This window comes from Salvelinus fontinalis, chromosome 18 (assembly GCF_029448725.1).
Source record: "Salvelinus fontinalis isolate EN_2023a chromosome 18, ASM2944872v1, whole genome shotgun sequence".
Classification (NCBI taxonomy): Eukaryota; Metazoa; Chordata; class Actinopteri; order Salmoniformes; family Salmonidae; genus Salvelinus; species Salvelinus fontinalis.
The window spans coordinates 6701102-6716529 of NC_074682.1; the positions used below are offsets into that span (position 1 = coordinate 6701102).

A 15428-nucleotide genomic window follows, 5' to 3' on the forward strand; every position below is an offset into this window, starting at 1 on the left:
ATGCTGGAACATTGGAAGCAAGTCCCCATAGCATTTAACCACAAGAGCAGCATTAGTGAAGTCGGGCAATGATGTTGGGCGATTAGGCCTGGCTCGACGTCGGCGCTTCAATGAATCCCAAAGGTGTTCGGTGGGGTTGAGGTCAGGGCTCTGTGCAGGCCAGTCAAGTTCTTCCACACCTATCTCGAAACAAACCATTTCTTTATGGACCTCGCTTTGTGCACAGGGGCATTGTCATGCTGAAACAGGAAAGGGCCTTCCCCAAACGGTTGCACAAAGTTAAACACATGATAATCTAGAACATCATTGTATGCTTTAGCATTAAGATTTCCCTTCACAGGAATGAAGGGGCCTAGCCCAAAACGGTAGCGTTCACCTGGAATCCACCAAACCCAGATTTGTCCGTCGGACCGCCATATGGTGAAGCGTAATTCATCACTCCAGAGAAGGCATTTCCACTGCTCCAGAGATCAAGGGCGGTGAGCTTTACACCACTCCGGCCGATGCTTGGCACTGCGCATGGTGATCTTAGGCTTGTGTGGGCCGGCTTGGTCAAGGAAACCCATTTGACGAAGCCCGATGAACAGTTCTTGTGCTGACGTTGCTTCCAGAGGCAGTGTGAGCGTTGCAGAGGACAAATGATTTTTACGCCCTACACGCTTCAGCGGTCGCCCCCTTTCTGCGAGCTCTTCAGTATGGCCATTCTACTGCCAATGTTTGTCTATGGAGATTGCATGGCGGTGTGTTCGACTTTATACACCGGTCAGCAACGGGTGTGGCTGAAATAGACAAATCCACTAATTTGAAGGGTTGTCCACACACACAAAATAATTTAACCCCTTATTTGTGTCACTAAACAGTTTCCATATATACTTCCAAGAGCAAAACAACAGACATAAATGTGTTCGCGAGAATCGCCTTTCCATTGAGGGGTCAAAAATGTTTGTAGGCCAAATCGTTGGGACGCTACAGACGATTTTGGTCTTATGGTCTGACACAAACTGCTCTAACTCCTCACCTTTCACCACAGATGCTGAAGTGCAATATTTCTATCTTAAACCGACAGATTTATGGGGATTGCTTTATTATGCCAATTCTATTCATTTTATAAAGACAAAAGTATTTGGTTGTATGCAAAGAAGCTAATAGGTAGAGTGTAGCCTACATTTTCTATCGTAAAAACATTGTAATGCATTATATTTTTTAAAGTGGTTCCTTGCGTCATACAATGATGTAAAATGGTGTTAGACCATTTTATATTTCTTTGACGAGTAAATACAATCTGTCCTACTTGTCCAAAGGACATGTGGCTAAAAAAGTTCATGTCACGCCCGGACACACACACACTTCCTTTCTCTATTAACCCTCTTCTCCTTCGGTCACTACTTCGCTAATCTAACCTTTAATACCCTGACCAGGGTCAAACATCAGAGACAGAAAAAACTCACAGACCTCCCTGACCACTGTTGAATTCTCAGTTGGGCTATAGCACCAGACAGACAGGCAGAAAGACCAGTGTTTTCAGTCAGACTCTTCTCCCTAAAATCACTGAAGTGTCTTTTCCTGCTTCCTCAGGACCACTGCAGAGGACAAAGCCCAGCTGTTACAGCTCACACACACACACACACACACATATATATATATATCAGGGGTACTTCAAGGACATGCAAGTGCAGAGACCCTGACACACACGCGCACCTCCTCTCCCCCTGCTCTTACCTGCAGGATGCTCGGATGCCCATGGAAGGAGGTGTAGAGAGGATGGGTGCAGGCGGGACCTGAGATCCTCACTCCATACACCACAATACAACAGAATGAGGAGATGAGTGAAGAGGAGGAGATGGGATCAGCGTGGAGATGAACAGAGTCCAGAAAACAGAGGGGAAAAGTACAAAGGGAGGAAGAGAGCGGGAGAGGGAGAGAGCAGTGCAGAGAAGGAGAAGAGGATAAGAATGAAGAGGAGAAATCTGTGAGCCCCAGTCTCGCTGCAGGCTCAGGCAAAGGAGCTAGACACTGCTGTTACTGCCCCCCCGCTCTCCCCCGCTCATTCACTCTCACCCTCTCGCTGACCGAGAACTCTCCTTGGCTGTCGTCAGCGCCTGGCCCAACCTCCTCCCCTCTCTGCTCAGCTATGATTGGCTGACTCAGCCCAGCACTGCATTGCAGGTGATGAATGCTTACACCTCCTCCACCTCAGACCAAAACAACCCCCCCCCCCGCCCCTCATCCAGTCTTTCTTCTCGTTCCCTCTCTCTGCTTCCTTCTCTCATTATCATTACAACGCATCACAATCTGCATCTGTACCATCTCACCCTATTCACTCTCTTTGTGTTCACTACTCTTAGCAATGCTGCACAACGTGGTCGTCCGTCTCTGTGTCCATGTGCATCTCCCTCTCTTTATGTAAAGTGGCAGAGAGTTTATTCATAAATTACTCAGCCCATTACCCTACATTACTGTGTTCCTCTCAATGTTTCCCCACTTATTACTGTTACTATGGAGCCAGGGGTAACTCTGCACACACGGAACACTGTCCTGTCACCTCAAAACATGTACAGCATAGTCTCCAAGAATCTCGGCTAAACAAAGATGATATTTGACCGTAGTACATTTCCTTTTACTCAGATGGCTGTTAGCAATGACTTGAGCAACAGACAGAGTAATGTAAATCCATATTCAACTGGCCAAGGTCTTTACACCCCAGAGTATTTTTGAAGTATTGTGGTGGCAGCATAATGTTATGGGTATGCCTGTCACCAGAAGGGACTGGGGAGTTTGTCACGCCGTAGTCTTTGGCAAAGCTAACCCTGGGATTCAGCGGAACAATTACACAAATTAGTAATGCCAAAGACGCATCAGAATGACTGTCCAATAGGTGTTGAGTGTTCCTGAACGGCCCAGTTTGAGTACTGACTTAAATCTGCTTGAAAATCAGAGACACGGTTTGAATACTGCTGTCCATCCATGATTCCCAACCAAATTTACTGAGCTTGAGCAATTAGGCTAAAAACAAGAAATATGTTGCATTAAGAGTTGTGCAAGGTTGGTAGACTCTTAAAATGATTCACAGCTGTAATGGCTGTCCTTTAGAGAAACTAAAATAGGCCAGGTCTGTGTGTTGCAGTATGCCTTTGTAGAATAACACAAAACATATCCTTTTTATATTTTTACGAATATTTATTTGTGGGCGGTCTAATTATTTGATTATGAAAGGCTGGAAATGGTATATAATCTCCCCTCAGAGTCAAATCAGACACCGAGTACAGTGTGTGTGGTTCACAATGGAAAGCCAAACCAAACTAATGGACGGACTGACAGCATTGCAAATTTAGACGACCAGTAAGCCTTATTTACTTTGAAGAACTACTAAAATAGTTTTTTAGGCAGCAGCTCTTGAGATGAGAGGATGACATGGAATCAAATAATAGTAATCAAACAAAAATGTAATATGCACAACCGAAAAATTTGACTTAAGTGAAGTAATGTGAATAAATTATTGTTAATAAGTGATAAGCAGTAATGGGCAGGTACTACCATCATGGGACTTGTATTCATTGGTTTATTTCAGTTTGCTACAAAACCAGCAAGTATAGTGTAGAGAATCATTGTACTAGCTAAACCGCTGTGAAATATATTTCTGATCTACATGACCAAAAGTATTTCCACACTATGAAGTTGGAATAAGTATGAAAATGACTCTTTTTAGTGTAAAAGTCATTTGAAAAGACCGTTTGAGATTTCAACCTGCTTTGGGGGGGATGGAGTTGAAGCCTGCCTGGTGACATCACCAGGAGGTAAATTAACTAATACACCAATAAGAGGGTTCCAAACCTTTCTGCCAATAACAGCAAGTTTTCAGATTTCCCCTCCTCACTCAGACAACTCCCAGACAGTCCTAGCAAACTTCTAGCTTGAGAAATTACTTTATGCTAAGAATCCATTTTTGTTTCTTTTCAACAATTTAAATTGAAAACAATCACAGTATGGTACTTAATTGTAAAATCAGCTACATTGGACCTTTAAAACTTCAGGCAGGAAAAACACCAGAATGTGACTTGCCAGCTAGACTAAGAGGTGGCCTTTTCTTAATTTCCTACGTCTGCCTAGTCCACTCACAATCAGCTAGTCAGTCAGTGAGAGACAATCAGTCAGTCAGGGAGTGTCAATCAGTGAGACAGTCAGTACAAAACAGTTAACTTACAACCGTAGTTCTGTAACCTATCTGCACACTCACACATACAGTCTGCAGTGCTCCTCCCCCACCCCCTACCGCCCCTTCTCCTCATGTCCTAACTAACTCAGTCTCACTGCTGGGGGGGCTCTCTGCAGTCCAACACACACATACTCACTGCAGGAAGAAATGGGTTACATAAAGAGCAAGAGCAACGGCTATGCAAGCAGAGCGAGATCGAGGATGAAAATGGAGCAGAGAATTATAGTGCGTTAGAAAAACCCTACAGTAACATACAGTCCATTGCCCTGGATAATACAACTGGAAGTGACTGGCCTTCCCTTTCTAAATCTGTGGGACAATGGTTAGGATTGGGAGGAAAGGAATAAACTAGATCAGGGGTTCCCAACCTAGGGGTCACAGCCCCCATAGTGGGTGCCAACGTTTCGTGGACCTTGACTTGGGGGTTAAAAACAATATATCACACACACACGATGCGTCGATATTACATTTTTGGCCGATACCGATATCCATTATTTTCCTTGCAACAAAAAAAACGATACCGTTATGAAAACATTTTTTTGCGGCCTTTTAAGCATTCTAGTACAGTTAAATAGTTAACACACACACATGGACGCAGCGGTCTAAGGCACTGCATCTCAGTGCAAGAGGCATCACTAAAGTCCCTGGTTCAAATACAGGCTGTATCACATCCGGCCGTGATTGGGAGTCCTATTGGACCAGCGTAGTCGGCGCACAATTGGACCAGCGTAGTCCAGGTTTGGCCGGAGAAGGCCGTCATTGTAAATAGGAATTTGTTCTGAACCGACTTGCCAGGTTAAATAAAGTTTACACACACACCAAAAAGTTGTTTTGTTGGCATTTAATTAAAAAAGCTAGCCAGCTCATGGATGCAAGCAATGCTCTTCCCCAAAAACATTGCAAAACGACAATCTTTTTCAGTAGCTATAGCTAGCTAGCTAACTATATAGCTAGGTGTCATCTAAATCATCTCTAAGTTATAAAAGACAGTTCTTATTTGATAAATGGTGGTCGGACCCATCTATGTGAAGCTATCTACAATAAGGATAAGCCACAATAGTGGACTTTGCGGTTAACCTTCAAAATAAAAAGTATGGCATACATTCTACTATTTGTATTCATTTGCGTCACTGTTATTATGCCATACTTTAATTTTGAAAGCAAACCGAAAAGCTTTGGGCAACAGGGTTAAGTAGCTGGCTAGCTATTTATTTTCATGAACTGAAGTTCAATTTCAATAGGCAAACAACAAGTGACAACCTAGCTAATACTTACTCACAAGGATTCCTAAATCGTTGTTAAGAATAATGAAAATGACTGCAGTTTCTACTGGTCATTGTTTTCAGGCTGGTTGTATTGGTGCTAGCTAGGTACCAAGCTAAAGCTAGCAACGCCAGAAGTTGCGGTCGAACAAATTATGCTTTATTACCACTGCGGTATTGTAAACACATCTCTCGTGGCCTGTGTTTGCAGACTTTTTTGTACAGCTTTGACAGTGCTACTGTATCTTTCTCTAGCAGTGATGCCATTACTGTGTAACTCCGGTAGTGCAACATCTGAAAAAAAGCGCACTTGGTTGTGTGTACCGGTGCCCGACCAATCGACGAAAGCCAACATCACCCACGACAGAGAACGGTTGATTGTCAAGGGAAATGAATCCCATCATCTTGGTTTTAATGGATTTCGCCTTTGAGTTTTCTTGCTCTTTCAAATGACTGCTCGATCCACACAGCAGACATTGTGGGCTAGGTTAGGAATGCTATGTTGCACGTATAAAGCAACATTTTCCGTGGCATCATTACATCATGTACCTACGTTATATTAGGTATGCACGTCAGCTTTGACATGGGTTTATAACATCGGCGTAAAAAAACTAGACATCGGGCCGATACCGATGCTGGCATGTTTAGCTAAAATCGTCCGAATCCGATATGTTCACCGATATATCGTGCATCCCTTACACACACACACACACACATACACACACACACACAGTCAAAAGTTTTAGAACACCTACTCAATCAAGGGTTATTCTTTATTTTTCCTATTTTCTACAGGTCTTCCATTCATGTAGCGGTCCTCACGAGAGCCAGTTTCATCATAGCGCTTGATGGTTTTTGCGTCTGCACTCTCAAACAGCTTCAGGGGGTAGTCACCTGGAATGCATTTCAATTAACATGACTTGAACCACAGAGTGAAGGAAAAGCAGCAAACAAGTGCTCAGCATATGTGGGAACTCCTTCAAGACTGTTGGAAAAGCATTTCAGGTGAAGCTGGTTGAGAGAATTCCAAGAGTGTGCAAAGCTGTCATCAAGGCAAAGGGTGGATATTTGAAGAATCTCAAATATATTTTGATTTGTTTTACAATTTTTTGGTTACTACATGATTCCATATGTGTTATTTCATAGTTTTCATGTCTTCACATTATTCCACAATGTAGAAAATAGTAATAATAAAGAAAAACACTTGAATGAGTCGGTGTTCTACAACTTTTGACCAGTAGTGTATGTTAATAAAGAACTTTTGGTACAATTCACACTTGGTTTTACCCATCTAAAATTACGCATAAATCCACACTGCTTTCGGCTATAAATTAGAGGTAAAATGCTAGAGGAAGACGCGACTGATGCACATTGGTTTGTCTCCATGACAAAGAAATTGTATAAGATTACTTCCCAAGCAATGTCCAATGTGACTCTGTCACTATCAATTGATCTATTCACTTTCCGTAAGAGAATATGTATAATTTAATTGAAAACATAAAACATTTGGTTGCAGAATAACATTTGGTGAAATCAGGTCTAGAATGTATTTTCCTTATCCATTATTATTAAAAGGTGCACTATGCAGAAATCGCTACTCCATTTCCTGGTTGCTAAAATTGTAATACTTGCCTAAATTCAGTTTGTAACAAAAGAAGCATTGTAGAAAATCATTGTACCATCTAAACCACTGTGAAATATCTTTTCAATCACGAAAAATATTGTATTTTCAGCCGTTTGAAGCTGGTGTACAAAACCACAATTAAAAGACGCAAAAACCAAACTTCAGAGTGGGAACCATAGAAATAGCACACATAGAACATATCTAATGCTTGCTGATGTGTCTGTAGCGCTCATGTTAGCACACATAGAACATATGTACTACTTGCTGATGTGTCTGTAGCGCTCATGTTAGCACACATAGAACATATGTACTGCTTGCTGATGTGTCTGTAGCGCTCATGTTAGCACACATAGAACATATGTACTGCTTGCTGATGTGTCTGTAGCGCTCATGTTAGCAAACATAGAACATATGTACTGCTTGCTGATGTGTCTGTAGCGCTCATGTTATTGTAGTTTGCAAAATAAATTGCCACTGAATTGATGCAAATAATCATGATATCATTCAGCCATGGGAAGATCCACCCATTTAATGTTATTATTTAATGCAAAACGCATCATACCGGCTATATTTCTGTGTAGACGTACCCCCGCATCTCACACACACGTTTCCTTTCAAAAAGTTCCAGGAAAATATGAATCACTGATGCATTTTATTAAAGTCTTATGATTACCCCTGGGCAAATTAAGGAATTCCTAAGTTTAATACATTTAGGAGATTTCCTACTGTTCAATACATTTTTGAATATTGTTGAATTCCGTTTATAATGTCTGGATTCCGTGATTCGGTCCGGGTTCTCCACAACGCAGATTTTATAGGGCCCTAGGATGGGCCAATAAAGGCTTGCTTAAATGAGAACTGAGCAGCAGGATACAGTCACCTGGGGCTACAGCCAGGGACGCTGAGACATCAATCTGACACATACACTAGGGTTGGGCGATATTACAATAGTATCAGATATCGAAGAGGATTGACCTACATTGTCGATGGTGACGACACTGTGATGAGACAGACGATGTAGAACCAATTCCAACTCGACACCACGCAGTAGAGCTGACTGGCATTTCACGTCGGTTACACTTGCATACCCTGCTCCCCCCGTCAACCCAAGATGAATGGTTTTGACCACTTCACTACACACTTTACTGCTTTGATTGGTGCAGCCCCTGTGAGCACCATGAGCAAGGGCCGACTTGGCTTTGCTGTACCGCAGCCTACCAGTAGTCTACCTACCAAAGACAGCACCATGTCCATTTCAATGTAGAAAAAGCACATGTCTCTGGTGGAAGATGCCAAAACTTTGGAGATAATAGATAACGAAGTCAAAGAAACCGATTTACATCTGTGGCAACGTTTTCCTTATGTGAGTGACAAACCCAGCTCCAGAACTATTAGCCAGCTGGCTAATCTTTTGAGAACAGTGTAGTTAAAACAAAAATCAGCAACAGATAACATTAGCTAGCAAGATACACTAACAGCTGTCATTTCCCTATTTGTTGGCATTCATTTTAAGCCTAAGGCCAAGATGCAACGTTCAGGCCCTACTTTACCCAGGACTGAGTGCATCTGCCAAAATGAAGGCCAGGCCCAAAATAACTTACTCCATTAGTAAATCCATTAGCTGGTCCTCTGTCACTTGCTCCCTGCATGAAGAGCAAGCCGCATGAGTTCTGCTCTTGGCAGCTCAGTCTGAGTATCCATAGCAACGGCTCTGCTTGGGCTGCTCTGCTCAATGAAGACACATGAGAACAGTTAGCCGTCAGCTACTTTTTGTCACACGAGACACCGACAAAACTCAAGGAACATTATTTTCGGTGAAATAATCTCTCCCGTCTTAAAACAGGCCCTACCCGACCCTAACCCATATGTCGCGGCCCGTCGGACTCGGGTAGCAGAGCTCGAACGTGGATATCACCAGGAGATTCTTTCCCACCCCAAATTCGTGAATACACTAGCCTGTGTCAGTAGCTTGCGTCATCCTTCGGAGGTGGGACCTAAACGAGCATTTCCACTGGGCAGGAATTGCACACCCTCCAACCAGGATTTCTGGAAATCCAGGAACTTCCAATACATTTTGCAACCCTACTCACACGTCTCCAAACACGCCACACGCAATTCTGCATTCACCTCATGTACACATGTAATACACCATGCACACACACACACCACTCCTCCTAAACTCGGCATTCTCATCTAATCAGGTGCCCAGTGGAGTGATGTCAGTCAACATCTGCTGCGTAGTAAAGAAAATTGATCAGGCCACCAGTAAGTCAGGTGTGCTGCACACACAGATCAGGGATTGACATTAACTTTTTTGGCCCGACAGATTTTTTTTACTTGTCCAAAAGCTTAAGCCACTTGTGGTCTAACACTTTCGTCCAAAAGGGCGCTTGCTCATTGACAATGTTATCACCCCCTAGCGGCCATCCCCAAACTGTTTTTAAAAAGTAAAAAAAAAAATGGAAGACTGCTACGCATTTGGCTCGAGAGACGAGAGGAATCATGACATTGACAAAATATATTTAGTGGAGACAAATCTTTTCAAATAGCCCATTCCACTCTGGTGGAGCTGTGGCTCGTCAGAGATGTGTAGTAGCCTAACCCTATCTGGCTATCTGTGTCGGCCGAAGCGCACAGGTGGAATGAGTGACAGTCAACAAGCCTTGCTGGCTGTGTGTCTGTGATGGGTTGTAAATCATCATGGGCTGCAGAGCAAATCTGCTGTCCTCAGAACTGGATAAATATAAACTGATTTGCTTTTTGTTTTGCCTCATCCTCCTCTCTTAGGCCTAGGCTACTACATGTGTTGTAGGTAGGTTGCACATTGCTAGAATAATATGGCAATTGGCCTAGGCCAACTATGCATCATTTATTTTATAGGTTTTCCTCAGCTGTAGCGTAAGTTCTTTTGACTCATTAGATTTGACCATCTGAGGATCGTTTGCGCCATCACTCATTGTGGCCTAAAATATGTCATTAAAAATAAATCTGTGAATGAGAACAGCATAGACTCCTACTTTCATAATTCATTCCAATTTAAAAGCTGCAACTTTAGGACAATAAACACTTTATTGGAATAGTTTGGAAAACTCTTCATAACTATAATTTATCTTCATGCTTTAATGAAATTTCAGCTAGTAGGATTAGGCTTTGGTCGTTTGGTTCGCAATGACAAGGGATTTCCTTCAGTCTTATAATGCTTTGCTCAACTGTAAGGTTTGTTAAAATGTATCATTGGATTTGTACATCCTGCTATTGTTTCTTCAATCTCTCTCATTATTACCTTAGGCTTCCCATGTTTTGGGGTTATTCAAAAACAAACTTAAAACTTAGAGGTAGCCGAGAACACCGTTCGATTCATTCATCGTTTGATCATGAAATAGCGCGGCAGAAGAGATCTAGTATGCATGAAACTGAAGGAGTGTCTTAATAGGGACGCACATTCATATCAAGTGGAGAGAACATTGAACAGTTGGCCTTCTTTAACAATAAGACACGTGAGTGTCTATTGGCCTAGATCATCTGACATTTGAGAGAGAAAAAAAAACGATATTTTGCGCTGCTTTGGTGAAACTCTTAGCTCGGGCTACATTGTTCTCTTGCTTTGTGTAAATATAACATTTATTGAAGTAGGCTTTAGGAATACAGGCAATTTACTCAATGTCAACCATGCACTGCCCTGCCTGATCCAATTCTGATCGGAGTAACCGAGAGATTTTTTTTATTTTACTTGTCCATTATGACAACTGAAATCTGTATTCTGGTTGTATGACCAATTTCTTTTTTTCTACTTCTACTAACGTAGAGCCCTACACACACACAGCATCCAATCTGCCACTCACTTGCACCTCAGGCCGGTGGCCAGCTTGACAACGGCGGTGTTGAGAGAGACAATCCAGTCGAGAAGCCACATGGCCCAGAGGCAGGGGAAGGCTCGGCCAGGCTAACCCAGGAACGGTGCTCGGATCTGGGGCTCGCTCGCAACACCGCTCCCCAGCTCTCCCCTGTACCACACCAGAACTGAACACACTGCGCAACTAATGCTAGTGAGCTACTGAGGCGAGAGAGAAATAGGAAGAAAGAGAGGAGGAAAGGGAGGGTGTGGAGGGATGAAGACTGGAAAAAGAGAAGAGGGAGGGAAGGAAGGAGAGAAGAGAGCAGGACTGAGACAGGAGAATCGAAGGCAAGTGTGCGAGAGCGCCGCAGCGGAATTCAAAAACGGGAAGATTCTTCCCCAGTGTTGTGTAGATTGAGACTGGCACTGTTAGGCCATTTTAGGACAACCAGAGACAGAGCCGGAGGACTGGAGGTGTGTGTGTGTGTGTGTGTGTGTCTGGGTTTCCTTTAGATGGTAATTTAAATGCCGACAAACAAAATTGCGGCCAGGCCAATTGTCCAGGAGAAGAAATAAAATCCCATTGCGAAATAATGCTTTTGTGCCTATTCATTGATGGAAATACCAGTCAAATCAAATGTTATTGGTCACATACACATGGTTAGCAGATGTTAATGCGAGTTTAGCGAAATGCTTGTGCTTCTAGTTCCGACCGTGCAGTAATATCTAACAAATAATCTAACAATTTCACAACAACTACCTTATACACAAACAAGTGTAAAGGAATGAATAAGAAAATGTACATATAAACATATGGATGAGCGATGGCCGAACGGCATAGGCAAGATGCAGTAGATGGTATAGAGTACAGTATATACACATATGAGATGAGTAATGTAGGGTATGTAAATATTATATAAAGTGGCATTGTTTAAAGTGACTAGTGATACATTTATTACATCCAATTTATTATTATTAAAGTGGCTAGATATTTGAGTCAGTATGTTGGCAGCAGCCACTCAATGTTAGTGAAGGCTGTTAAACAGTCTGATGGCCTTGAGATAGAAGCTGTTTTTCAATCTCTCGGCCCCAGCTTTGATGCACCTGTACTGACCTCGCCTTCTGGATGATAGCGGGGTGAACAGGCAGTGGCTCGGTGGTTGTTGTCCTTGATGATCTTTTTGGCCTTACTGTGACATTGGGTGGTGTAGGTCTCCTGGAGTGCAGGTAATTTGCCCCCGGTGATACATTGTGCAGACCTCACTACCCTCTGGAGAGCCTTGCGGTTGTGGGTGGAGCGGTGATACAGCCCGACAGGATCTGTAAAAGTTTGTGAGTGTTTTTGGTGACAAGCCAAATTTCTTCAGCCTCCTGAGGTTGAAGAGGCGCTGTTGTGCCTTCTTCACCACACTGTCTTTGTGGGGGGACGATTTCAGTTTGTCCATGATGTGTACGCTGAGGAACTTAAACTGTTTACCTTCTCCACTACTGTCCCATCGATGTGGATAGGGGGGTGCTCCCTCTGCTGTTTCCATAAGTCCACGATCATCTCCATTGTTTTGTTGAGTGTGAGGTTATTTTCCTGACACCACACTCCGAGAGCCCTCACCTCCTCCATGTAGGCCGTCTCGTCGTTGTTGGTAATCAAGCCTACCACTGGAGTCAATGTAATTCATTTGACCAGTCATGCTTATCGGTCTATTCGGTTAATTTGCATCATTTGGTGCAATTAAATTGGCATGTGTATATTCGTTCTGTATCTTACACAGCATTTTCTGCCTTTGAGCAGAAAATATGCCAGACAGCACGAGAGCTGATGCTACAGGTCCTCAAACAGCTCTTTCGTTGCTGCTGGAGTGAAACCTGCTTTTATTAGCCCAATCATTGCGCAACAATTCTACACGTAATTGCGTGTTAAAAACTGTTTTGATGGCTACGAAGAGCAACTATTTTTATTTCTCAACTGGTAATTGAAGTGCGCTTCCCATTCACCATTCAAATGCATAGGCAACAGAAGACAGGCTTCACTTTGCAATGAGCTGGAGGCAGTATGCATTTTGAAAGCATATGCTTAATTTGAAACCTTAACGTTTTACTACGTATTATGAGGCATGTCTTACCTTGCTTCAAAGTAGCCTAGCCAAAATCCAACCACATCCGGATGTAATTTTTTAATAAAGACTTCCATATTGTTTTTCAAATGAACTTTCTTTCATTGTCCAGTATATTGATGAGGAAAAACATTTGATCAATTTTAGAATAAGGCTGTACTGCTCTCATGCTTTGGGCTGTAGGTGTGATTGCATAGCAGTGCTCGTAGGGCCGAAGGTCTGTAGGGTTGTGTGTGATGTATACTGACTGAGGGAGATAGATTGTGTGTGTGTCAGTGTTTGTGTGCTCAGAGGAGAAGCTAATCGAGCTCATCAATAATTGGCAGAGCTTTGGCTCGAGCATCATCTCCCTGAATCGCCACCCCCCCACACACACAGGTATTCAGTGAAAGCATAAAATGGACCATACCGTTATAGGAGCACCACTGTCAACAGGAATAATGTCAACTGTCCTTTCATTTATTTGTTAATTCATTCATGAGTAGTAAAAGCGCAGGTTCCTTCTCCATTAAACCCTGAGGTAGTGAAGGAGGGGAGGAACCCCATTGACACAATTGAGATGCAGCTCTGGACAAAACAATGGCATCGGGCAACATTCACTTCACATGTCAGTTCAGTGAATGAGTCAACCACACAAACCAGGATACGGAATGCACTTAATGGACGAGAGCAAAATTAGGATTTTGTGGCATAATGAAAACCAAATACCAACAAGAAAGATTCCAATCAGACATATCTAACTGATAACCAGGATCGAAGACTATAAAGTCAATTCGGTCATACAGAGGGGCGCTCTCTCGACAGTCCAAATTACTAACTAATAAAAGTTACTAGGCACTCACTTTTTGCCGGGTTTTTTCGTCTTTGTCCTTTTCTTCCTCGCCTGGAGTGCAAGAACTGTCACGGGGTAGATGACAAAATAACGTTACCATCGTTTCATTTGGCAGACCTTTCACTTTCATAACAGCACGTATTAACGTTAGTTTGATACACAACCTTGTAGCTAACGTTAGCTAGTTAATTATAATATTGGTTGTTAGTTATAACGTAAACACCATAGTGTTACAGTGATAAGGGGGGGCTAAAGTATATTCGCACAAAGTTGCAATATGGAACTAACTAGCCAGATAACGTTAGCTGCTAAGAAAGCTAGCAAGCAGGTGTTAGATGCTGAAATGGCCAGACTTAGTTAAGTTAGCTAGCTACAAAATACAGGTGTTTCCCACACGTGGGTTTTGTTTATTCAATTGCACAAACGAGTTTAATAATGTTTATCAAATAATATCAGGATTGTGCAGCTGTGAAAACCTCCACCGCTAACTAGTGACGTTAGCTAACTAGCTTTACAGCTCATGATAGTTAGCATTTCGTGCCTAGCTAGCTACAACGCGTGGTTCGCTATTGTCTAGTTCCACAAAAAAATCCACGGCCTTGACAATTCCTTCAATAACAGTCATATGTCCAAAATCAGCGGCCTCAGCTTGTTGGATCATTGATGTGCGCATTCACTGATACTGTTCATTTATCATCCTTATTCTTTAAGCAGATTACCTTTCCTTTCCATGCTGTAAACGGGCCGGGGATGGGGTTCAAATTGGAGTTCAGCGATGTTTTCAGTGTAGTAGTCAGAGCGCAGGCGTCCCTTGGTCATTGCAATCTGGAATTCTTGGGACGTCCATAACCCAAATCTGTACCAGAGAATGTGAACGGAGTTGAGCGCTCATCGATCGATGTAATTTCCTACCGCTTCACGCTCTCAGGAAAAAAAAACGGCCGCTCCATTCATTAAAATCACAATTTAACCAACACCCATCTATTTTTTGTGACTACTGGGCCATCCTTGGGGGACGTCCCAACGATCCAAAAGAGCACGGCCGGCGTTCCCTTACAGGCAAAACTTCACAAACGTTCCCTCTTTGACCACGGCGTCATCGTTACCGTCTGTCCCTTTGATAGGCCTACATGAAACAAAATGGTAATTTTTGCTACATGTCCTCTTAGAAAACAAATGTTTACGGATCATATTGATATATGATTATATCGAATCGCTTTAACTGGATAAACAGTATTCCTGGTTCACTTGCCCCAAAATCTATCTTCATCATGCAGATGTGGCCCAGGCCAAATCTAGGCCCACTTTATTAATAATAGGAGTTTGCCATGCATTAAATCGATTACTACATTTTCCAGAACTGCATGCAGGTTGGATGGATGCTGCACTGTCAAGAGCCAACGTGTTCAACCCAACACCAGTGTAGTGGTTCCACCTAGTGGTAGCAGTATGCACAACACCATACCTGGGGCGTATTCATTACGCCGATTCTGTTGCAAACGTTTCTTAAACGGAAGCAAACAACGGAGTGACCTACCTGAATTTGTAAAA

At 42.8% G+C, this 15428-nt stretch overlaps 1 protein-coding gene across 4 annotated transcripts in view; it reads right to left on the minus strand.

Annotated features, from left to right (window-relative positions):
• The window catches only part of LOC129814861 (SRSF protein kinase 1-like), a 54917-nt gene extending 39985 nt beyond the window's left edge, over positions 1-14932 (minus strand). The window contains exons 1-2 of one of the 4 annotated variants that reach the window (XM_055867963.1): positions 14597-14932; positions 13888-13942 (exon numbers count right to left, since the gene is read on the minus strand). In XM_055867963.1, the coding sequence (XP_055723938.1) occupies positions 13888-13942; positions 14597-14696 (155 nt within the window). In that variant the 5' untranslated portion in view covers positions 14697-14932. Of the gene's footprint in view, positions 1-1719; positions 2044-8700; positions 9035-10941; positions 11176-13887; positions 13943-14596 lie in introns of those variants that run through there. The other 3 variants (XM_055867964.1, XM_055867966.1, XM_055867965.1) reach the window with 3 other exon arrangements.
• Between the last annotated feature and the right edge of the window lie 496 nt (positions 14933-15428).